Source organism: Dryobates pubescens, chromosome 1 (genome assembly GCF_014839835.1).
Source record: "Dryobates pubescens isolate bDryPub1 chromosome 1, bDryPub1.pri, whole genome shotgun sequence".
Lineage (NCBI taxonomy): Eukaryota > Metazoa > Chordata > Aves > Piciformes > Picidae > Dryobates > Dryobates pubescens.
Window position 1 is genome coordinate 46,194,964 of NC_071612.1, and position 25,768 is coordinate 46,220,731.

At 42.2% G+C, this 25,768-nt stretch overlaps 1 protein-coding gene across 1 annotated transcript in view; it reads left to right on the forward strand.

Annotated features, from left to right (window-relative positions):
* Positions 1-25,768, forward strand: part of FAM13A (family with sequence similarity 13 member A) — a 121,588-nt gene that overhangs the window by 35,775 nt on the left and 60,045 nt on the right. Inside the window, exon 6 of the mRNA XM_054164930.1 lies at positions 13,439-13,611. Within this exon, the coding sequence (XP_054020905.1) occupies positions 13,439-13,611 (173 nt within the window). The remainder of the gene's footprint in view (positions 1-13,438; positions 13,612-25,768) is intronic.

Sequence of the window (25,768 nt, forward strand, 5' to 3'; positions counted from 1 at the left end):
CACACCAATCTACAAATGCTGTTAGAGAATCTGTGACAGAGCAGTTAACAGTGTTCTGTTGAAGGGTTTTCTACTTTTAGTTCACATACTGCTGTTCTTATTTTTCATCTCAATTCAGCATGATGAAAGCAATTACTGTGGTGCATGATTCCTGCAGTCACTGCCTGTTGCATGTTAATTTTAACAGTACTCAGTCAGTGGCAAGCCTGGTCCTATGCTAACTGTAGGAATGTTACTTTCTAACTTTTGCTAGTAAGCAGCAGAAGAATCTGATCTAACACACCTACGTGACTCACTTGAGTCATTTGTCTGCAATGACTTGTACTTAAAATTAGAGGTAGGCTCATAGTGAAGATACAATGCCATGAAAATGGGAGGTGGAAAAAACCTATGAGATCACCTTGAAGATCCTGTTATAGTACAGAATGTATTCCTTGATTCTTTTTCTGGGTCAGAGGTGAATGCTCCAAGAAACAGGAAGTTAATAACCTTCTTTTGCCAAATTATTACATAGTCTAGTGCAATTTCTAGTGGAGTCTCAACATGTCTGTATTACCCAGTGTTGATTCAAAGGGCCATAAACAAACATACTAGTTTTGCTCAGGTACGCCTCGTGGCAGTTATTGGGACACTTGACAGTGCTGTTCCCCCCTCTCTTCAAAATCTCTAAGACCTGAAGCTGGTGGTTTGTTTGTTGTTGGTTGTTTGTTTTTAAATAGAGTTCATAAACAGCATTTTTTATTGCTGAGAAGAAAAAGTGACTGAAGGGATCTCTGGAGGTCCCTTCCAAACTCTAACATTCTGTGATGCTGTTGTAGTGCTGTGGGGAGCTGGAGTGAACCTTTGCAGTTGACATTTCAGTTCTTCAAGTTCCATTGTTAATGAGTGGGCTATACAGTATTGCAGAGCAGGAGAAATACAGAAATAAAACTAATTTATTTTCCTTGAAGGGCCTGTCTGCACTTTATGGGATGTAGTACAGTTCAGGGCAGTGCCAACAATGTCTTTTAGGCAGCAAATTCTTTCACTACTGTGTAATTCCTTGCCATACTGTGAATGAGAGAAGTACCGTACATGGAGAAAGACAGGTTTCTTAGCAGTGTGTTTGAGACTTTCCAACCTACTTACATGGACTTCAGTGGAGCAGCTCTGAGTTTTGGCAGAGCTTCACGCTTTTGTAATGCAGAAATCCTTTGGCTAACACTTACTTGTTTACACCTTAGAGAGTTAACCCACGGGAAGGATGGAGGAAAGTGATGAGTGCAGTACTGATTTCCCTCTGTTCCCTAGCTTCTGATGGTCTCATTAACATTTGCCCTTTAACAGCATGGCTGATATTTACAGAGCATTTACTTTACAATTCCTTCACTGGAGGCAGCATATTTATTGTAAGCATATATTGAAATATCAAATGATACCCATTGTAACTGCAGTAACTTACCATTATTTTTGTTGCTCTCCCTCTTGTTCTGAACAGGTAGCTGGACACAGACATGAGCACAAAATCTGCTCTGTGGGAAAATGAAAACAGAAATTGTCACCATAGTCAGCTTTCTAAGTTCATTACTACATCTCTCCTCTGATTGTGATCACCTGGCCATATTTGTGCTTCATACTCATGATGTATTTCCTGTTCAAGCTAGGGGTGTCTAAAGAAACCAAGTGAATGAAAGGCAGGAGGTATTCCCAGAGGACTAGTGTCTCTCTAGTCAGACAAGAACTCTAAGATTTAGATAAAAATACTTATGCTATGCTTGCTGTCTGTGGGGATTTTGTGATTCCATGTAGAATATCAACTGAGGCTTAATTTTTGTCTTTGACACACAGACAGTGTACCAAACTGTTAGCAGATAGAAATCTCTAGGAGAGAGTGCAAGACAGGATTCTTTCATAAGAAGTTGATTATTACTTCAAGGAGGAGGAGGTATTGTGGTTATTGCATATTTTTTCCTTTATGTTACTTTTAAACTAGGCAATATATCTCCCTGGTGTGAAAACAGGCATGCATGCTGGTTTCGCTTTTGAGCTACTGGGAGCTTTTTTAGCACATTAGGAAGTGCTCAACATGCCCTTCTCTGAGATTCCTCATTGATGAGTGCAGTTGCCAAATCAGAGACTTAAATATTTCATTTCAATTTAGATTAGAATAGAATTAATCAGGTTGTAAAAGACCTTTGAGATCATCGAGTCCAACCTATCATCCAGCACTATCTAATCAACTAAACCATGGCACCAAGTGCCCCATCCAGTCTCTTCTTAAACATCACCAGTGATGGTGACTCCACCACCTCCCCGGGCAGCACATTCCAATGGCCAATCACTCTTTCTATGAAGAGCTTCTTCCTAACATCCAGCCTAAATTTGCAGTCAACTGTTTGTGTGCTCAGCTAGAGGCCGCTATTCTCTGCTGCACCTGCAGACCCCTGACTTGCATTCTCAACATCAATCCCACTCCTTCCTCTTTGCTTGGAGAGAGTTCTCTCCAGCCCTGTTCAGAACATTGTCCATGCTAGCTTTCCTTCTGCAAAGAGATGCCATGCAGTAGTTGGTGATTGCTGGGAACTTGTTGTATCTCCTGGCTTGATGCCCACAGATGTTTTTTGGCCTTCATTCCAGGCATGCCACACACTTGCAGCATTTTGACAAAGCTGCTTGTAGAGCTGCACAAGGTAGGAAGCTGAAGAGATTCTCTTAGACAAATACACTTGGCCTTCTGCAGAGAAAGGGCCTTAAGGTGGTGGTTGTTCACTCCAGCAACCTGCTGTTGTGTACCATGGAGAGTCCCAGGTTTGAAGATAATCCTGCTTCAATTTTAATTATTTTGGACAAAATAATTTTAGGTTCAAATTACATCTTTCTGGAGTGTACAGTTTTTATGTTTGGCCTTCAGGGAGAATTTAGAATTTGTTCACTGAGTCTGCCCCAGCAGAAGTGTCTCCAGCATTATTTGTTCACTGTTCATCCAGACCTTACTTGAGTACTGGAGTGTCAGTCATTGTTGATAAAGTGCTTAATCAATGACACTAATGTTTGAAATTGCCAGTTGTACAAGGAAAACAGGCAAATTTTGCTTTCCTGAAATACCTGTGCTCTGAGTGTTGTCTCAGGTAATAAATGGCCACTTTGGAATCAAAGTGTTTTATATTAAGTGTATTTTTCCATCATATCATTCAGCAGCATGTTTACAGTAAAGCCATTTTCAGTGAGTTGCATGATTTATCTTGGAGCGTTACAGCTAATGGGGTGAAAATATTGAGTCAGTATTGAAGTCTTCTAAGGAGCTTCTTGTCATCATGTCTGGTCTTCTTAGTCATATGGACAGTTCAAGCTACTGCCTAAGTAACTAAGTATGGGAACATGCAGCATGTGTAAATACTGGGAAGTGAAGACATGGTGAACACGTGCATGGGACTTCTCCCTTCTGTGTTTTCTGGCTAGGGCAGACTGGGTAGAGAGCAACTGGGAATTTGGTCTGGGAAGAAGACAAATTTAACCAAATGTTTTCCAGCTAATGTAGCTGGAGGCTGATATAACAGCCTAGGTACCTTTGACAGTCCTGTTCATTGGTGCCTTAAATTTAGTGCAAGGATTTGAATTATGTAGCCCAAGTGTGCAGATTTTGGGAAGCCCCACTTATGTAGGCTTGTTTAAAGATGAGAGTAGCTGGAACTGGTTCCTCTGTGCATCTCCTTTTAATCTTGCTAGTGCCAAGGACAGTGTGTAGCAAGCTCAAATACGTTTGTGGAGACATCAAGCTGAAGAGGTCCAGTAAAGTACAGGTGCAGCCTCCTGGAGTGGTTTCATGTGGCCTTAGACCAGAATCAGCTATATTGTATGGATTTCTTTTCCTTCAGACTTTTCTGTCAGGAGCATTTCTAAACGTTCAAGAAATGTGTTTTGGTAGAGAAGTAACTGGAAATGAATCTATATTCAGAATAGTGTCTGTTAACTTTATTAAGTAAAACAAGTGTCTGCTGCTCTTCATTTAGATTAGCTCTGTGGATCTGGTGCAGTTAGAGACAGTGAGTAATTTGGATATCTGCAACACCCTTAGCAATTAACTTTTTATAACATTCATTTAAAACTTCACTGAAGGCAGGCAAAATTCAGTACAGCAGTTACAAACAAGAGAATGGTCCTGAGTCTGACACAATTAATCCCTGTACAATTTGAAGGCCTAACTTTGAGAAAGTTTACTGAAGCAAAATAATGGAATTCACAGCCAGTGACAAGGGGACTAACTGAAGCTAGAAATGTGGTATCTGCATACTGTACCTGAGTTCCATAGGTTTTCTGAGAGCATTTGCTAGCTGCCTACCTCTGGAATCATGCAGTCTTAGCAAAGTTTTTACATGTGTGTTTACATTCAAGCATTTAGGTAGGTCTGCCATTTTGAGTGGCTTCTGTCAAACATGGAGGCTGTGATGAGTGTGGTTTAAAGGGAGATAATACTTGGCTCTTTGAATCTAAAGGGTCTTGCTCTCATTAAGACACAGGAATTTGCATGAAACATCAGAACTTGGTTGAACTTTAAGCTTCATGGACTTGGGGATTGCATCAAATGTACAACTTTTGATATCTGAGTAGGGCGGAGTACACAGGAGGTGTTTTAATTGATCCAGTGCCTAAAAATATAAGTAGAGTAAGAGAAATCCAAATTTGGCTGTGGCAGCTGCAGAGATTGTAAGGATGACTGCATTCATCGTGACTTTATGAATTCAGCGTGGTGGTTCATCAAGAAAGCATTTGAGACTTGGTTCTGAGTATGGAACAGAGCTGGTAACTGAGTTCTGCAAGTATGTGTTTATTGCTTATGTTACATGTTCTGTCTCTCTGCTATATCTGGTAAGAATTATAGAGCTATCGATTATTGTTTGCCAGTATCAGTATTTTAGGATGGTTAGGTGTTTCTTTGAGAAGAACTTGTCAGCAGTATGCCTATATGGGTTTAAAATCAGTATTGTAGGTGGTAGGTGAAGTGGCAAATCAAAATGGTTTTTAGTTACTTTTATACATTTTATTACTTTCTGAACTGCACCTATGCTTCATCAAACATTTGGGCGCAGCAGTCTTACTAAAGACAGCTGTTCTTTTGCTTTAAGGTCATATAGGCTTAAGGACTTAGAATCATAGAATAGTATGAGTTCAAATGGACCTTTAAAGGTCATCTAGTTCAACCCTCCTGCCATGGGTAGGGTCATCTTCAACTACATCAGATTGCTCAGAGCCCCAGACAACCCAACCTTGAATGTTTCCAGGGATAGGGCATCCACTACCTTTCTGGGCAACCTTGGACAGTGTTTCACCACCCTCATCATAAAAAAAATTCTTGTATCTAGTCTGAAGTTATGTTTTGCCCTATCACAACAGGCCATACTAAAAAAAGTCTCTTCTCAACTTTATTAGTGGCCTACTTTGAGTATTGAAAGGCTGCAATACAGTCTCCTCAAAGCCTTCTCTTCTCCAGGCTAAACAACCCCAATTCTCTCAGTCTTTCTTCATAGCAGAAGTGTTCCAGCCCTTTGATAATTTTCTGTGGCCCTCTTATGGACTCGGTCCAACAGGTTCATGTCTTTCCTACGCTGAGGACTGCAGAGCTGGACACATTACTCCAGGTGAGCTCTCACCTAGAGAGGAGCAGAGTGGCAGGATCACCTCCATTAACTTGCTGGCCATGCTTCTTTTGATGCAGCCCAGGATGTGATTGGCCTTCTGGTCTGCAAGCGTACATTACTCATGTCCAACTTTTCATCTACCAGTACCCTCGTGCCCTTCTCCGCAGAACTCAATCCCTTCATCTCCCAGCCTCTATTGATACTGGGGATTGCACTGACCTTGCATTTGGCCTTGTTGAACCTCATCAAGTTCACATTGCCCACTTCCTGAGCTTATCCAGAGAGGTATCAGTGGCCAAACACAAAGCCCAAATAACTTTGCCAGGTGGTTTGTTCCCTGGTTATTTAATTGGACAGAACTGTTTGAACCAGGTCGGTTAGCTGTCAGGTGAGAGGTGCATCTGGCTAATGGTCACCCTTTCTCAGTTGCTCATGAAGCAGAGGTGACACTGATGAATGGATAGATTGATATGTAAGGTGTGTGCTGATAGCTAGCCAAACAGACTAGAGTGAGAAACAAAACAACATTCTAATTTTCTCTGCATTGTGCGGCCGTACCCAGGTTTTTGCAAAGCAATACACCTTTGTCTGTCCTGCAGAATATTTGTATTGATATACACAACTTGCAAGCTGAAAGAGCTCTGGCTGACAAAATATGAAACCTTTCAACAGGTGGTTTGAACCTCTTTATTTTGATAGACAAAAAATAGATAGACCTCTTTTGATAGACCTCTTTATTTTGATTCTAGGAATATAATTTTTTTCTTGTTATTATTCAGGATTTTTTTTTTTTGAGTGAGGCTTCTTTCTTGTCTAGAAGAGTGCTATGTTCATGCAGTGTTAAGTAACAATAATGTGCTGTATATGTTTTAAATACCCAGCTGTATTTTTGATGGTAACATTATGGAAACTTCTTCATCATCTTTCTAGTTATCATGTGTGGATATAAACTCATAGCTAGCTTCTTCAAAAAGGTCTACATTTAGACTTGATAAGTACTTACTCACATATGTATGAAATGCCCTAATTATTTACATGTTCATGCATAGCTTGGGATATTGGAAGCTTTTCTTTTTCTTCCTTGAGAAAATGCGTGAGGTAGTCAGAAAAGCAGGATGACTTGTGCTGAGGATCTGTATCTATACTCTTATGTTGATGCATTGTGACTGTTTGAGGTCTCTACCCACCACATGCATACACACACATTGTTCTCCAGACTCACCTTGATGTGGAGCATTTTCTGCAAGATAGAAGGATTAGAATCACCATACAACTTCAGATCTTTGGAATATATGGCATATTTATCTTTGGTCTTTGAACTCAGGAACTTCTGACATCTCACAGGAAATGAAACATCTCGATGGTGCACCTAGTCAGTTACGAAGAATCTTGGCAGTGATATGTGTGGGATGACGCCACCTTGACTGGTCAGATTGTGCCTATAGGGGAAAGGTTTTCTTGCATTTTCTTCAGCTCCCATGATGATTTATGTTTATGCTGCTCATAAAACCTCTCTGGTCTCTAAAATTGCAGATGCAGTTCCTTGCATCTGAACTTTCTGAGACAGCAAATTTGAAAGCCAAATGTGTGTGTGGTGTAATTGTCTGTTCTTTGGTGCTTATTGGAATGGTCCCATTGATTGTCAGTAGCATCTGGTTCTCTTTTATTTGTATTTAGCTGAGAATGAAGGAGTATTTTAAATCAGAGTAGCAGACGTTAGCATAGCCAAATGCTTTCAGCAGCCACAGCCTATAACTATTACATAACAACCCACAACATACCTGATTCAGGCTTACTGATCTTGGTCAAATGGAATCTGAGGTTAAGCTTTCACCAGATGAAAACTATTTCAGGAGACAAATATCAAATAATTTGGTCTTCAACCAAAACATCCCTGTTCTTGGGAATCCATGTATTTCTTGATGTTGTCTTCTAAAGTGAAGCTTTTTATGTACTTACAAAGATTCATACATTTCTCTTTGTCAGAACTGTATCAGTTAGACTTCTCCTGGGACAAAATACTCCTTTAACACATGCATTGGCACATTAGTCATCTCTGTATGCTCTGTATGTTCATATGTTCAGTTCATTTGCTGGAGAGATGAGAATGTCAAAGGGGAAAGTGCAAAAATCACACAGTGATTAAGGTTGAAGGGACCTTTTAGGGTCATCTTGTCCAACCCCTCTGCTCAGGCAGGATCACCTAGAGCCAGTTGCACAGGACTATGTCCAGATGACTTTTTACTCTCTCCGTGGATGGAGATGCCAAAACCTTCTTGGGCATCCTGTGGCAATGCTTGGTTGGTCTCACAGTGAAAAAGTGTTTCTTCATGTTTCAGATAGAACCTTCTGTGTTTCAGTTTGTGTTCATTGCCTTCAGTCCTCTCTCTGGGTACCACTGAAAAGAGCCTGACTCAATCTTCTTTACACCCTCCCTTCAGGTACTTGTACACTTCGATAAGAATGCATCTGAGCCTTCCCTTCTCCAGGCTGAACTGTCCCAGCTCTCTTAGCCTTTCCTGAGAGGAGAAATGCACAAGCCCCTGTATCATCTTCATTGCCCTTCATTAGACTCTACCCAGGATGTATAGATGCTGGGGAGCCCAGAAGTGGTCCCAGTACTACAGATGTATCTTCATCAGTGGCCACATCACTCTTCCTAATGCAGCATGGGACACTGTTGGCCTTCAGCAAGGACAAATGTACTGACTTGGGGTCAATTTGTTTTCCACTGGGACTCTCAAGTCCTCTGCCAAGCTGCTTTCCAGCTGGGTAGTCCCCAGGATGTACTCATTGTTCCTCCCAAGGTACAGCAGTTTGCACTTCCCCTGTTGAACTGCATGAGGCTCTTGTCAGCCACCTTCTACAGCCTGTTGAGGTCCCTCTGAATGGCAGCACAAGCTCTGGCACCTCAGTCACTCCTCCCGGTTTTGTGTCGTTTGAAAGCTTGCTGATCAGCCCCATCATCCAGATCATTAAGGCTAGTAAGTTGCCTCCAAGTAGACTTGATAAGAGCGATCAAACAGAGAAGCAATGAAGTCAGGCTAATCTTTGCTTGGTGATGTGAAAACTGATGGGGAAAAAACAAACAAACAAAAACACACAAAAAATTCCCAGCCCACCCAACTAAAAGCAGCATAAAACCCAGTGAGAAGGACTGTGAGCTAGAACACAACGCATGTTACTGTGTCCAGACGTCTCCTTGAGAGAAGAAAAACAGCCAGTGTACAAGATGGAAGCTGAATAAATAGGCAGTGGGTTTCTCTTCTGTTTGTTAATGTTTTTAAGAACATCATGAGCTGAAAACTACTGCCTTGTGGTTAAAGGTAGTCCTTACCTGGGGAATAGGGGGATTCTTCCACTCATGACTTTTAAAAACTTCACACGAGTCTTTCTGTTGTTGGGTGGTTGCCTGCTCCGGAAGCAGAATGCAAATTAAGTGTCCCACAGAAGTACCTACAAACCTCCTACTATACTTGTTACAGTGTTATAAGATGCAGCCTGTAGAAAGGTGTTGCAACATGCAACAGGTTTCCTAGGGGCTTTTTTTGTTTGCTTATTTGTTTCTTTTTAAACTAGTGCATGAACTTCCTACAGATTCATTGTGTGCCTTTGTCATAGCCCTCCTGGGGGTTTCACTGGCTATCCTCCACATCCTCCCTAAGGATGGGGTTGCACATCAGGCTGATGGCAAAAAGGGAGAGAATTAGAATACCCTCTGCAAAGTGTTTGTCTCCAGTATTCTTAATAGTGAATAACCTATAGCACTGCTGTTGCAGGGTATCTTCCTCACTTTGTGAGGTCTTGACCTCTCAAACTTCACTGCATGAAACATAAGGATTTATATGAATAAAGATTCTGCCAAAATTTTTTCTCACAAGAGCTCTGCCACCCAAAAAGAACTTAAGCTGTCCCTTTCCATAGGTAACCTGATACATTGTGTTTGGCAAATGCTGCATGTTTCTGAGCACTTCTTGTTGGGTAAGGGGCAGATTCTACAGATGCAGTATCTGGTAGCAAAATTATTTAGCTTTATTTATTTTGTTCTTAAAATCAGGACACACAAGTATGGTAGGGCTGGAAAGCCTGGCCTCCTACTGTTCCTGCTCTGATTGCTGGTGTGTGTGGTATATCAGAAGCTGCCTATTTTGCTTAAACCCAGAGGTGCTTCTGTAAAGTGATCATAGAACAGTGTAGGAACTGTTTCAGTGTAGAGGTTTGTGCCTCTGTAGAGTCACTATTTCTGGTTACTCTGATAGAGAGTTTTTCTGGTGTGCATGGCATCAGCTCTAGCAGGTAATGGTGACGTAGCTGACAGTTGTCCCCGTGCAGATACTGAAGGCAATAGTCTCCTCTCTCTGCAGAAAAGCTCAATGAGCAGCTGCAAGTTGTCAGTGGGGAAGAAAGATTTAACAGCCATTCCAGCAGAGTGGTACCACCAGATCCCAGGCCCTGCTGCTTTCTGTTGCGATTCTTTCCTGTAATGCTGATGATGTGTACCTCCTTGCCTTGCCTCCTTCCTGCAGACACAGTCTTCCCCTTTTCCTCCCAGGCAGCCTTTCTTCTCCCAGGCAGCCAGTACTAGAACAAGAGGACACAGTCTCAGGCTGCACCAGGGGAGGTTTAGGTTGGCTGTTAGGAAGAAGTTCTATACAGAGAGAGTGATTGCCCATTGAAGGTGTTCAGGAGGAGACTTGATGGGGTGCTTGGTGCCATGGGTTAGTTGTTTAGGTGGTGTTGGATTGGTTGAGGGGTTGGACGCGATGATCTTGAAGGTCTCTTCCAACCTGGTGTATTCTATGTATTTAAATCACAGCACTATTGCCATTTTGTAGCATGCTGTGTGCCCAGGTCCTGTGGTGTCAGTGGGCTGGAGAGTGTTGCTGGAAGCCAACAGTAGTCCAAAGGTGAGCTCTTGACTCTAGGCAAAATGCATGTTGACACCAGTGAAGGCAGGATCTCACCGAGAGCATCTGGGCCAGAGGCTGCAGTGGGGAAGCTCTCTCAATACATCTCTCTGATTTCTCTTTGTCTCTGACACATTCTGTTTTTCAGTTTATTCTCTTCAGAGCTCAGTAAGAAGCAACCTTCTGTCCCATGAAACCTTTCAACACAGAGAAAGCATTAGTGAACAAATGCAAGCTAAACAAAGTGTTACAAAACAGAGATTAACCCAAGAATTTTACAAACAATCCTAGGGTAGGCCAGGTAGGAAAAGAGTTCTGACTTACTGTCTAGATTTGTAGCAACTATACCAGGCAGCAGAATTAATAAACAGATGAATAATGAGAGTCATTAGGTGGCACCAGCATTACCTCTTTAGACAGCAAGTTGTCTAGCCAGTGAGCATGTGCATAGGTATAGTCAAGGTAATACACTTGAATTTTCTAAAGGCCTTGATAGGATTATCAAAGGGTTTTAAAAAAGCAGGTGTCTTGTGATTGGGAGGAAAGACTTTTTATGGATTAGTGACTAGAAAGCAATAAAAATATGTGGTTGTCTTATCAGATGTTTCCTGTGAAGTTCCTCAGTGATCTTTGATATAATCTGTGCTATTCAACCACTTCAATCATGACCCAGAAAGGCTGAATATGCTGCTAATAGAAAACCATTAAACCTTGACAGGCTGGAGAGGTGGGCCTATGCCAACCTCATGAAATTCAACAAGGCAAAGTGCAAGGTCCTGTACCTGTGTCAGGGCTATCCCAAGAACAAATACAAGTTTCATGACAAGTGGATTGAGAGCACCCTGGCAGAGAAGGACTTGAGGGTTCTGGTTGTTGAGGCATTTGGCATGAGTCAGAAATTTGTGCTAGCAGCTCAGCTGTGTTCTGGACTGCATCAAAAGATGCATGGCTGGCATGTCAAGGGAGGTGATTCTGCTGTCCTATTCTGCCCTTCTGAGACTTAACCTGTGAGTGTCCAGTTGTGTCCAGCTTTGAAGCCCCAACACAAGAAGGACATGAATCTCTTGGAGAAGTCCCAGGGGAGGGTGAGAAGGATGATCAGAGGGCTGGAGAGCACCTCTCCTACAAGGACGGTCTGAGGAAGTTGGGGTTGTTGGAGAAAAGAAGGCTCCAGGGAGACCTTATAGCAGCCTTCCAGTACTTGAAGGTGGCCTACAGGAGAGCTGGAGAGAGACTGTTTATAAGGGTTTGTGCTGGTAAGACAAGAGCCAATGGTGGTAAGTAGAGCAGGGTAGATTTAGATTAGACATTAGGAAGAAGTTCTTTACTATAAGTGTAGCAAGACACTGGAATGGTTTGCCCAGAGGAGTTGTGGATGACTTATCCCCGGAAGTGTTTAAGACAGGTTGGATGAGGCTTTGAGCAACCTTGTCTAATGGGAGGTGGATCTGCCCATGGCAGGGGGGCTGGAACTAGATGATCTTTAAGGTCTGTTCCAACTGAAGCCATTCTGTGATTCTATGAAATGTGGGGAAAAGTCAAAGTGGCTTACAGAAAGCTTCTAATTTACTCTGTATTGGATGAAAAATTGATTAGTTGAATTTCTGTCACTTTATGCTAACTAATGTCCACAAAACCCCACAAATTTAAAAAATGTGTGTAGTGATGAGCTCCAAATTAGCTATTTTTTTTCAGAAAAGAGATCTTGATATTGCAGAAGTGTCACAAAACTGTCAGCCCAGTAAGCAACCAAGAAAGCAACAAAAAAGGTGGATTTTGATAAGAAGCCACCACTAAACCTGTCTGTAAATGTAATGCTGCTTACACTTCCAGCTACATTTCAAAAATGACTTAGTAAAAGGTGTAGAAAAAATCAGGGGGGAAAAAGGGATCAAACACAGCAGCAGAATGACTTCTTTAAAATGAGAGATTATGCACTCAGATGCTTCTGTCTGATTAGAAACTACAAATATAAAGTCTACAAATATAAAGTCTAGAGTGTGTGTGGGGAAGGTGGGGAAAGGATAATTATTTTCTAATTCTTGTAATTCAAAGGCAAGGGAAAGATTATCTGTCACCATATCTAAATGAAAGTACCTTTTTTTTCCTTTTTTGGTTTAGTCAATGTGTAACAACAATGTTGTGAAACTCCAAGCCATTGGATCTTGCAAAGGCTAAAGATAGAACTGAACGCAGGAGAAAACAAAACATAATCACAAAGGTTAGGTTCAATGTTTGCAGTTAAACACAGTGAACTTGGTGCAACCTCCAAGTCAAAAAAAAAAAAAAGTCCTAAACAACAGGCTGCCAAAAGCTGGAGCAGTGAATGTGAGGGGCCGACCTCCACACTTGCTCTCCTTCCCCCTCAGCGTCCTTTATCTGCCACTGGTGATGGACACCTATCTGATGCAGCACTGTCTCTTATGAGTGCTTTTGCTGAAAGGTCTGGGCAAGAGCTCTGGCATTCTTGTACGTGGGTTCCATGGTATTTGGAAACTTGGTTTTGGATTTAGGGTGCCCAGCTTCCAACTCTGTGTCCTGGGTACCTTGGCAACCAATGCCAATCCAACATGGCCTGAGAAATTTCCTTCTGGGGCACCTGTTGACATCAGTTGCTATTAAAAAGGAGGGGAGGGAGGTTGAGAAGAGGTGTAAAACTTTCTGTTTATTTTGCTTACCTTTTAAAAAATCTCCCTCTTGCTTCTGTTCTTCCAATAGGCACATCTTTGTTTTTCTTTAAATAGTCTTTATCAAGCAGAACGTTTTCTTTTTTATCATTATTTTGCACCTTGTCACATTCTTTGCTGTTTGTACACTGGTATGGAATGCCTTTCCATTGCAGATTACCTCAAAGTGCTGCTCTGCTCTTTCTTCCTTTCATGTTTCATTTTTCTCTCTCTCTTTGTCATTCTGTAGATGACAAAGTCCACCGTGGAAGGATCTGGCCAAACGTGCTTAGTGCCACAACCACGCCTGTCAGATGGAATACCGCAGGTCAGCCTCCGGTTAACAGATGGCAGTTCATGTTGGAAGGAGATGGATTTAGCAGATGAAATCTCCTTCATTAACAGTGATACCTTTTTCTCCAGGTCAGTGCTCCTTTTTTTGTCTTTGGTTGTTTTCTACCTGTACCTTTAGCTCTGAGCACGTTGATCACATTTTTCCTCATCAGTGCTTAAACAGTCAAGTTTGCTGGAGTATAAGGCAAATGAATGTGTGTATCCCCGTTTGAAGCCACACATAGCATCAGATTCCTTACAGAGGCAGCTGTGTGCCTTTCCAATACAAAGTTTCAAGCATTTGAAGGTGGTCTGCTTGGTGAAGGAGTTCAGATGGACAGGACTCCTTTGAGATCAGGCACTTGAAATCACACTGAGCATAAAATGCAACTGAAATAGGTAGTGTCTCTCCTGAGTAATGAGATCTATCCAGTTTGTCTTAACAAATGGCTGACAAAAGTGAAGGACCTTTTGAGAGGCTTTATCCTGGCAGGAGCAATGGTAGTGGTAGTGTTCAGACAAGGCAGTATAGAAAAGTATCTATTGAGTACCTGTGAGAGTATCTATCTGAATTTGTTTGCAAGATTCTATCTGAATGAGTATGTTGAGTTTTGAATGCTGACACTTTGTCACTGAGGTGAACAGGTAATGAGTAATGTGGTTTCCTATGAAGTCCTATCCTGAGCTTTGGACTGAACCAGTATTTTTTCACTGTTTTTAGGCTACTGAATTGAGTCTGTCATTCCTGTTCCTCTTCTGTCTAGTGCAGCACATGAAGGCTTCAGGTTACTGTGGGAAATTGCTGTGTGCTACTGAAATACAGGTTGGCCTAATGTGGGAAATAGCGCTAGTTACATGTCATGAAACACGACACCGCAGCGTCCCTGCATACCAGCGCAGAACACAAAGCGGAGGCAGTGCTGCCAGACACGTAACTGAGTGACTTCACTGTGTAAGCAGGAGACTGCTGCTATTCTCAGCACCAGCACAGACAGACAGCACTCAGCTTAGGAGACAAGTCAGCAAATTATGCACTGACACCACATTTTGGTTCATAATGGTAGTGGAAATTACGGACAAAATCTGAGACCAGATTTTGAATGGCAGAGGTGGTGGTGAAGAATAGATGTCAAATCTGTTTGTAGCCCTTGCAGACACACGTGCTTCTTAACTTCTGGCTGTGTCAGCTGTGTAGTTTACTGTCCCCAAGCCTGTCCCTAAAACTGCAGCCAGAAGACATCAGGTCCATTTTCACATCTTCATTAATCCAGCTCCTTTTGACTGAGGTAAGTTAGGAAACAATTACCAATTGGCAAAACTGAGAAGGCAGCACACTTCTACCAGCTAGATGGAGCTAAGCATGTGGGGCTGAGTCAGAAGTTAATGGCCTCTTGCATAGGTGTCCTGGAGCATGGCAGAAAATGTGCCTCCTCCCATACTCCACTACATGTTGCAAGGTATAAAGGGAAATTAAGTGTTTGAGAGTTGAAACAAAGGACTGCTGAGTGTCATGTCTGGGATGGTATGAGTGACTGACGTACTTCATGAGGTGTCCCAAAATTTTTTTTCTGTTAGGACAGAATTCCCCAAAAGATATAATTATTTGCTGTAGGAGTTCATACTTTCCTGTCCCTGTGTTAATTCCCTAGAAGAGTGCTGTTGGAAGTATGGGACAGTTGGGCCAGTACTGACACAGGACATTAATCACCAAATGAGATGTGTTTGTAATTAGGCAGAAGCCTAATGTCCATGCTCAGGCCTTGAGAAAATAGATGTCTACATCTCCATTTTTATTTGAGAAATTAGTAAATTATAGAAATAAATTTTCATGTAATCCTATTTGTCCAAGAATTACCTAGTTTTCTGTTCTGTATCACACTTCTGTACATATTTACCTAACTGGGTTGAGTATCTGCACTGCTGTTCACTTCTGGTACCTTTCTGTGAGTGACCTGCTGTTGCTGAAGGAGCAAGTAATACTCATTGTATTCTCCCTAGCTTCAGGATGGCAGTTTGTCGTGCAGGATAAGATGGAAAGGAGGTCATAGGCCAACCCTAAGAGAAAGAGAGGAGAGAGGTCTCTAGCAGAGAACATACTTTGGGAACAACTGTCTGTGCAACAGTCAGAAACCCTGATTCCCTAAAATTAAGGTAGTGCTCTGATAATATCAGGAGTGGTCTTACACATGCTTTTGGCAGGCTTGTGTCATGCCTGTGTAGTGCAAGATCACAGTGAGGTGCTTACTCCCTAGTATGATCTCCATGCAAGGCTACACTAGGAGTTTTCACCTTTTTCAGGACAAAGATTCTGGCATCACATCTAGGTTATAAAGTGCTTTGCAAACATGCTGCTGTTCTTGTTGGGGGGGGGTGTGTCACAAAGTACAAAGAGTTCTTAAAGAAATGTTATCATTAATTGTACATAATTATCAGATACGTTATGACTGTGTCTTGGCTATCGTATGATCTTTGTTAGAAAAGAATAAAGGTTGTTCTTGGCAGTGATAATACTTTGCTGTTTCATGAAAACACTTGTGGTTTGTTCCCTTTCCATGCTCAGACACCGTGATATGGATGCATTAGAAGAGAAAGAAGGGCTGCACAGAATGTTAGATGCAAAATTCCACCTTTAGCAGGCTCACAGGTTTAAAAGTGAAGAAGTAACCACACGCACTAAGCCTGTAAGCCTCCCACCCCAGTAAGGACTGTAGTCTTTAATACATTTTCAAGCACTTTCATTCGACCCTGGAGCAGAGGTCTTTAGGAGGAAAATGGGAGAGTTCTGGTTGATTAGTCATTTTGGTACCATTTAAAATACCTCTCAGTATGTGTCTTCATACAGTTGACCTTAAAATGAAGATCTACATATTAAGTTGAATGGCTTACTGGGGTTTTTTAATATAGGAAGATGTGTTATGCCTCTTTACAGGTATGAAAAACTTCACTGCAGGAATTTTTTGAAGGTGCTGCGATTTCAAATATGTGAAGTATCAGTTGCAATGAAAATATTACAGAGCACAAAATAGGTATCACCTTCTGTTCATAACTGTTATCTTAAGAAAATGGTATTTGTGAAGTTGATACGTTCTTTTCTTCTGACTAAGAGAGGTGGATTAACTGTATGTACCCATAATCCTCACTAGCACATCATGTATATGTGCTCTTTAAAATTGCCTCATTATTATAGCTGTGTGCCCAGGGCAAATTGCTAATCATGCAGTAAGAGAAAACATGCCTATAATACAGTGTCCCATTAAACCCCAAAATGCTGAAGGAAGGAAGAGTGAACGAAAGGGATAGGTGTGGTGGGTTGAAAAGACTGGCCCTCTGAAAGAAGGATCAAAGACTGCAGGCAATATGCAGCCTGTTGCATATTTTTATGATACTGCCTCATTTTTGCATGAGCTTCTGTGCAGAGCTCCAGAGCAGGGCAGCCTAACTTCCAGACTCTGGGAGCCACACACATGCTTTATCTTCACCTGGTTGAGAGCCACAAAATCCACACCGCAGACCACAGGAGCTGGGGGAAGCAGCAGCTTTGGGACTAGGGTGTAGGTGGGAGGGAACAGGGTTCCTTGGGGTCTACCCAGTGGCTAGGGTGGACTTCAGCTCTGTGAAGCTAACAGTCTCTTTCTTTCTACTGTCTAGAATAAAAAAGTCTGCACAGGGCTCTGCTTTGGGAGGGGTATGCAAAACCACAGTAGGAAATGGAGTGATTTTATATGTAGCTAGAGGTGCTAAAATTTGGGTGCTTCAAATAACAGATTCAAATAGATTTCACATCAGGGATAGGATATATTAAGGCAAGGGGGAAAATGCTACCCACAGCCAGAATGTGAGACAAGGGATTGTTGATGGTGAACAGAAATGTCTTACATGATGCTGGCTCGGAAGTGCATGCTGCCTGCAGGCTTTTGTTATCATTCTGGATCTTTTGCCTGGGAAAGGGCACTGAAATAGGCATTGCTGATAGATATGACTGTTCTAGCACTTGCTGGAACTGCATCTCTTTGCAGTCCTGGTACTGTTTCAAAAGAGGCTCCCTCAATGGGAGGGCACTCTGCTGCTTTTGGTGTTTGTAGGCTCTGTGTTCCCTATGTGGAAATATCAATCAAAGGGGTGTGACAGGTGCTGGGGAATGGGTGTCTGTATGACAGCTAAACTGTGTGAAAATATATTGTGTAGTGCCTGAGAGTCAAAGCTTAGAGCAACTACAGCAGTCTTCTCCAGTACTTTCTAGCCATGCCTTTGTGTGCCAAAGATCATAAATTCCTGTTTGTGGCTGCTCTCACAGCTGCAGTGAGATTTGCCTGCACAGATACCCCATGCTGGCTTTGTAACGTGTGTGTTCTCAAAAAGATTTGTTAGATTTGTTTATTTCAACTTTTTGTTCACAAAGATCCTTATGTCTGGCCTGTGTTCTGCAAATAAAGGAATCACATGTTGTAGTAACCTCCCTGAAATACAGGGTGATTTAATGTACCCTGCTGCACCCTGTTCTAAATGACACTGCATGTTCTTGCTGTTAATTGTTGAGTTATGAAAACACATGTATTTGTACACTGAGAAGTTTGTGCTTACTATAAACACTTTCTCTGTTTCTTGGCTTTCCTTTTAGCCACTGTGGTTTAAAACTGGGGCAAGCCAAAACTTACCATTATTCTCTGGCATGAGATAAGAACTCAGGTGACTATTGTTGCCAGAAAAAAATTGAATAGGGGGGCTTCTGTTGTTTGCTTAGGTGACTATTTTTGTTTAGGTTTGGGTCTTTGTTGTTTGTGAAGTCTGTCATACTAGTACATTCAGTCCCTAGCCAAAGTAGTAATTTGCCTTATCACTCAGGAGCCTTGCTGTCAGGTTTACATAAGGGATTGCAGGCAGGCAGCCGACAGGGCTGCCCTCTGACAGCATTGGATTCTTCGAGAAAACTAGTCAGAAAAGGAGCAAAGGTCTGGAATGAGGTGGACTGGGAGGTGATGAGGGTAGCTGCCTTCTGCGTTGTTCGGCAGCACCCTAAGGTGGGTCCTCCTCTGAGCCCTCATAGAGGACTTTCTATGTAAGGTGGTGTTGCTCTTTGTCACCTTCTGTCTTTAGTTTGTGTTGAGTTAGTTTTTTCCGAGCTGACTCATTTAACTTTGAGAGTACATTTGCCTCCACCCTCCTAGGCAATCAATTCCCTTCTTCTTGCATTGTGAGATGCTGGCAATAGGAACTGCCTTACATAATGAGTTGTTAAGAAAAGCATTCCAATTTTCCAAAAACACAGCCACAAAGACATATGATTTATGTGTGTCTCCAAGGTAAGTGACTGTGAGTAGCAAGTCAGGGTGTGGTCTCAGCTCTTCCAGGTTCTTCTCCCTTGTCTGTAGCCAAGATGTAATGACAGTCACAGAAACGTGTAATTATGTGGATTTTTTTCCATGCAAGTTACCTGGGTGGATTTCAGTTTGCTTTTCAAAGTGTTTGCCCTCTTTCTTCCACCCTGCACAGGTTACTCCTTTAGATTATGTTTTGTCTATTACTCTAGTCTAACCTTCCTATTTACCTCTAGTCATCTTATCTTTGCCACTCTATACAAAATTTACCTGATGACAAATTATGGCTTTTGGGATGGAGAACATTTTGAATCTGACGCCTTAAGCTGTGCCTCAGAAGTGGAGGTTTGTCCTGGTAGCAGCAAGTATTGTAAATGAAACAAGGATCTGACAAGTGTTAGATGTAGAAAGCAGCACTTTAATGCCATAACATGCACATGGAAAGAAAAGTTCTTTCAGTCCATGAGCCAAGTATGTTAGCTTTTCCTGTTTCCTGAGACAGCATTCAGCAGCCTTAGAAACCAGGAAGGGACTGCAGTAATTGAGTAACTGCAATTGAGTAACAAAACTGAAAAAAAAAAGGATTCCCTTTCTATAATTCAGGCATTGCCCTCTCATCTAAAACAATTTAGTCTGGAGAAGAGGAGGCTCAGGGGTGACCTCATTGCCCTCTACAACTACCTGAAAGGTGGTTGTAGCCAGGAAGGGGTTGGTCTCTTCTCCCAGGCCACCAGCACCAGAACAAGGGGACACAGTCTCAAGCTGTGCCAGGGGAAGTTTAGGCTTGAGGTGAGGAGAAAGTTCTTCACCGAGAGAGTCATTAGTCATTGGAATGGGCTGCCCAGGGAGGTGGTGGAATCGCCATCCCTCGAGGTCTTCAAGAGGAGATTGGACGTGGTGCTTGGTGCCATGGTCTAGTCATGGGGTTTGTGGTGTCAGGTTGGACTTGATGATCCTCATGGTCTCTTCCAACCTTGGCGATACTGTGATACTGTAATTCTTTATTTTGCTGGTTTGGTTTGGGGTTTTTTGTATCTGCTTTTGCTACGAGGAGAAGTTCTTTTCGATTCATGAGGCTGGTGGCTTTCTGATTCCAATAGTGTCAGATAATATTTTTTGCTGTAGAAAATAAGGTGCAAACATCTGTGATAATTTTAAAGTGTGCCTTGTTTCCGGTAGCTTTGCAGAGCAAGCAGTTCCCTACCACTTGAAGCTGTGAGGTACTCCTTCCTGTGCAGCTTCCCAGAGGGGACCCAGGCAGTCTGCAGGAAAATCAGCGGGCACAGGTCACTGAGTTCTCAGCCAGGCTTGTTTGCTGCTGCAATTTCCCGGTTCAGCTGGAAGAACTGTGCATTTGGACGTTGTGTTCAGCACGTTGCAGTGTAGGCTGATGGAGTTTAGCTGTGACTTCCCATGACTTGTGCGTTTTTTAATCAAAGTGGTCAGCTGGCTGTCTAATAAGAAAAGGCTGGGGGTAGCAGTACAGGGCTGTCACTCCCTGCTCTTGTCACTTTACTTGCATCTCTTTGTCACTGAGGTTTTTCAGTGTTGTAAAAAATCCTCCCTTGTTGTGGTCAGTGGTCATGAGAGATTTCCTCTCATTTCATCTGTTGTAAGGAAAGAGGTTCCAAGCTGACTGTTGTGTAGAAATCGCACTTTCTCGCATTGGCTCAGTGCTTTCCTCCTGGTCTAAGAGGGTTTCAGTTAGGAAGTGTGAAGATAGATCAATTTCTGTACAAAGCTTTCCTTTTCTTTCTCCACCTGCTGCAAGAATTATATTTGCACTAGAGGTGGCTGCAAAGAGAGGCTGCTAGATAATTGCAAAGAAATTACTAAAGGCCACTTGGATGTTAATGACTTCCAGTCATTAAGGCTTTGACAGGACTCCTGGAAACAAGATATTCTGCCACCAGTTCCTCAAGGCCTTTCATAGTTTCCAAGCTCTCTGCATTCAGAAAGTTTGAGTCAGGCAGGGAGGGATTAATATCTAATAAAACAACATTTTTATTGTCTTGCATTATGGTTAGGAACCACCTAACCACCACAAAATGACTATTCCCTTGGGAGCACTGCTAACAGTGCACCATGTTTTGTAAAATCAGTAGATGTTTTCTTCTACCCCAAAAATACACAGTGTCAAACTGCAAGAAAATCAAGTGATCACCATTCTGAGAAGGCTACTGGTCATCAGAGAAAATAAGTTTTCCTCTGAACTCTCACAACTTTTTCTGGATTTATGCTTCTTGAGTAGAAAAAAATGGGATTTTTCCCAGGAGTGTGGGGGGGAGTTGCAAAGTTGCAAGCTTAGACCTTTCTTTTGTTGTTCTAAGTGCTCCTGAAAATTAAATGTAGGCTTATGCTGGGCTTTTGTGTCTGTTGTGCTACTGCTAACATTGCTCAGACTGGCCTGCAGCAGGATGGGAGCATGTTCACATAGCCTGGACACATAGAGAGTGTTTAGACTCAAAGCTGATTTTGCAAATGAAGGGCACAGCAGTGAACTGCACTGATTGAGCTCAGCGTTGTTGTATCTGGCTGTGCAGAAAAAATAATCTGTATTTCTTGATGTATGCACAGCTTAGTGCAGGAAGAAGCCCTGTGACTTGCCAGAGCGTGCTCTGGTCAAGTACAGGTAGGTTTTAGTGGATCTGGTCAGAGTTGTCCTTTAGCCAGGATCTACCTTGGTTCCGTGACAGATGCATCTTTCAGCTCTATGCAGAGAGATGGAGTTACCATCTCTTAGCTCACTCCTGTCTGCGTGCCTCCCAGCTGGAGCCCGTCTCTCACACCAAGTCATCTATTCCCACCACTTCTCCTGGAAGCCAGGCGAGCCTCTGGGACACTTGTGGAGAGGGAAGTCTCATTTCAGTCATATCATTAGCTGAAGAAGAGGAGCTATTTCTAGAGGGTTTTTCTGGAGGGTAACTCTGCCAGACTGCCTCCCTTGCCAGCACAGATGGCAGTTTATCTTTCAGTGGAGTAGAAAAGCTGCATTCACCCAACATGAATGTTGTGGTCTGCCCCTCTGCTTTGCTCACTCCCTTCTGATACAGTTGTTATTTTTGTAAGGCTAAGGGTGAACTGCAGGCATTTCACTTGGAGATGCTTTAGAAAGGAAACATGGTGGATTCAGAGACACAGAGTTCAAAGGGTAGTAATTTTGTAGAGGATTGGAAGGGTGGTTTTGGAAGGTGGGAAAGTGCAGAGCCAGTGACATTTTTGGTAGAGAAATGCAAATAGTGCAGGGAGTACCAAAGGCTTATTTAAAAATGTTTGGAATCTTTTTGCTGACAAATGAATGTTTTTTTCTTCAGTGTTTTCTATGGCAAACATTTAATTGGTCAGAAAGAGATGAATTTTTAAAGGGTCTTTGTGCAGGCTGTTTTATAAAAATAACAGTTTAAAGGAGTGGGAGAAATGTCATTGGACATTAGTATTTAGGAATGTCACTAGATTAGCAGAGCTTTGGAAAAAGCCTACTTTGAAAATAACTCGTATATGACTGGACTCCTGCTTGTTTGCTTGCGCTCCCATGCTCTGGCACTTGAACTAACTAGTGCAAATGAAGAGCCTACTGACCTGTTGCACAGCATGCTTCACTCTGTTCCCACAGCAGATTAGCTGGCACAGCCATTCATTACTTGATGCTTTCCCAGAAAACCCTTTAGGAACCTACTCCCAGTCCTCCCCCTTCTCCAGGACAGAGGCCAAGAAATCATTTCTGGGCTATCCCATGGGGCAAGAGTCCTTTGGAACAAGTTAAAGCAGCTGACAAGCGGGTGTGGCAGTGCTTGCGAAGGACACTGCTGCTTAGTGAAGAGCCTCCACAGCAGCTATTCCAGGTCTCTTGGTAGCTTGAGGTGTCCCTCTCAATGGGAAATGTGCATGCATGCTTATCTGTTGGCTGAGATCAAGAACTCTGAGAAGCTTTCAGCTTGGTGTTTACTTTGTTCCTGTCCGAGCAAGTTTAAGGAACAATTCTGGAATATGTTTCCTCCGTAACAGATTTTAACTAGCTTTGTTTAAAAGGTAATTTGGCCTCCAAGCTGCGGGAGAGAACAGAAGAGCTATGGTGCAAACACCCAGCATATTCCCCACAGATATGCCAGCAATACTTGCATTTCTGTGCCGGCACTCTTGGGAGTACTAAGTCAAACATTCGTATTTCCTGCATGAATAGGCAATTCTCTTTGAAAAACACTAAATGTGTGGGGTTTAGTTCTTCATGGGTTGCCTCTGAACACTCTTCAATTTTTCACAAGTTGCTTGAGAATGGGAATTCCTGAACTTCTCAGAGTCATCTGTAGCAACCACCCCAGTAGGAAATACAGACATAGTATGCCTTTCCCACACAATATCTATGCGGATGCCTCCAAGGATGATCTTAATTTCTTTAGCCACACAGCCTCTCAGGGCTCACGTATAAGTGCAGATCTGGCATGACATTGTATCCCCCAGTAACATCCAGGATCTTGGATATAGGTCCCGTATTAGACTCTTCTATGGCTGTACTAAGATTTCTAATGGTGGCTTGCACACACCATGCAAAAAGAACCGCCAGTATTATTTTACATTTCCTTTCAGATCTTTGATAAGGTGTTACTTGACACAGGGCTGAGTGCCAGTCTTGGAAAGCTACTGTTAATGCTTACCCCATTTCTGAAGATTGCCCTTTTAATAGCTCTACATTTTTGAAGTATTAGTTACTCTTTTGGACAGGGCCTATTGAATGGAATATCTGCTTTGTTTGGACACGAAGGGCTACAGTTTCCAAATATGTTTTCTGTTTACATATGGCTTGCTTATTTCACGTGTGCACACAAATCTGCTGGCCTGCAGGAGGTTTTCTGGGGTATTAATCATTTGTAATTGCAGATGTTTGTATGCATGGATACTCTAAAGAAAAAACTGCCTTTATGTGTACATAAATAATGGCATTTAAATTTTTTTATTGGTGGTATTTTGAAAAGCACATTCTCTAATTTTCACTCTGATGGTATCTTTGCTTTGCATTTCATGTTTCTGCCAGGGGGAAGTTATTGTGTAACTTTGTAAACACTGTGGGAATACACTGATGGTATTGAGCGGAACTCCAGCATCTTAAAAACCCTTAGATATTATCAGATATATTTTTCTCTCTCTCTCTTTTTAAAATTATTATCTAATTTGTGTATGGCTGTGGAGTGAAGCAAGGGATAACCGCTGTTCGGGAGGCAGACTCAGACACATCCTCTTAAAATCCATTATCTAGATCACTTGTATCTCATGTCCTCTGGTGCTGTTCACAGGTCCTCTTGTTGCTTTATATGCTGAGAAAATTATTCTGTGTGCAGCTAAGTATGAAAACAAAAGAAAGGGAAGAATGCACTTCTGAATGATGATTGACAGGAGACTTCCATTCCAAGCATGTATTCATTCTTTAAACAGTGGTGGTGTTGGAGGAAAGTGATTATTCATATTTAGTTCCAGCTAATGTCTTCTTTCTTTTGTTGAATTTCAGTAAGAAATTTGCAAATCTAGTTTGAACCCAGGTCGTGCCTTGGCATAGCTGCTGAAGTGTGGTGGTGTGTGGTGGTATTTTAGGGGGCTTTATAATTTTTATTATGTGTTCTCTGTTTTCCTGAAGTATTCATAATACACTAAGGAGTGTACAGGCAGTGGAGAGGATGCTGTGCTGGTCTTGAAAGAAGGGAGTTTCCCCCCATCTTCTGTATGTATGTGTGATGGTACCATAGCCACTGTGGTAGAATGTTGCTGCTGACAGATGAGTTTGGCCTTTCTGAGCAGTAGGAATGCAAGAATTGTATGAAATTTGCAGAAGAGGTTTTGTTTTTCATGTCTAACATCAGAGAACAAATTCAACAAGTACAAACAAATCCAAACCAAAATATTGTACAGTCCCAGGATTTACATGTGAATCATGCAAGTTAAAAAGGGTATTGGAGAGGAGAGTAGGAAGAGGGTAGGAATTCCCACCTCTGTTGTGTAGCAAAATGGTTTCAATGTGAGAAGGAAGTAGAATTATTTGGAGATAAGACCACATTTTTCTGGCAGCTTTGTTCTGCCTGCTTTAAGTTACAAGTGCATTACTTGTGGTCTGTACCCATGAACAGGAGAGTTGAAGAATGAGAGAGTTGTGTACTTGTTTAGCAGAGGGAGAGATTTGAAGGGCCCATTGAGATGATGCTAACTGAATTGAGGTGCACTGTAGGGTGATCTCCCACTGTTTGAGTAGCAGGTACTGCTGCTCGTACTGATGGCTGGCTACTGTCCCCCAAAGTACTTGTTAAATTTCACATTCTCTGACATTTCTCCATGTTATTGCAGTATCTGCTGCTGCTCCAGAAATATTTAAAACCTTGGTCAACCAGCAGTGCTAGCTGAAGTCCACCAGCTGCATTTTCTTCATCTTTGATCTCCTTTAATGGATGTCTAAGTTGCCTGCCAGTGGGTGCACAGGGAAATATGAGCTGGGGTACCTCTTCTTAGTCATGGTGGTTTTGGCAATGCTAAAGAGGTAGACAGGGAAGAAGACAAGAAAACCGATACCCCATTTAGGGGAGTCCAACAAAAAAAGAGAGCAGAAACAGAAGGTGGATCTGAAGGTACATGACAGCACAGGGAGTCCTAGGCAACATTAATGTTCTCTCAAGGTATGTGGTTGATTTCATAATGATGCCATGCAATACCCCTCTTCACTGATGCAAAGTCATAATTCTTGGTGGTTATTACAGCATCACTTTTTGCTAGTGAATTCTTTGTTGAGGATCTTAGTACTTTTAAGCTCATTAATATGGACAAGTCCCTTGGAAGTTATAACAAAATAGCTAAAGTATAAATTCAGAGTACAGCAGCTATTTGAGTCCATTTCTGTTTATTCAGCAAACTACTCTGGAGAACTCTGACTCCTTCCCTGTGTAGATGGCTCCTTA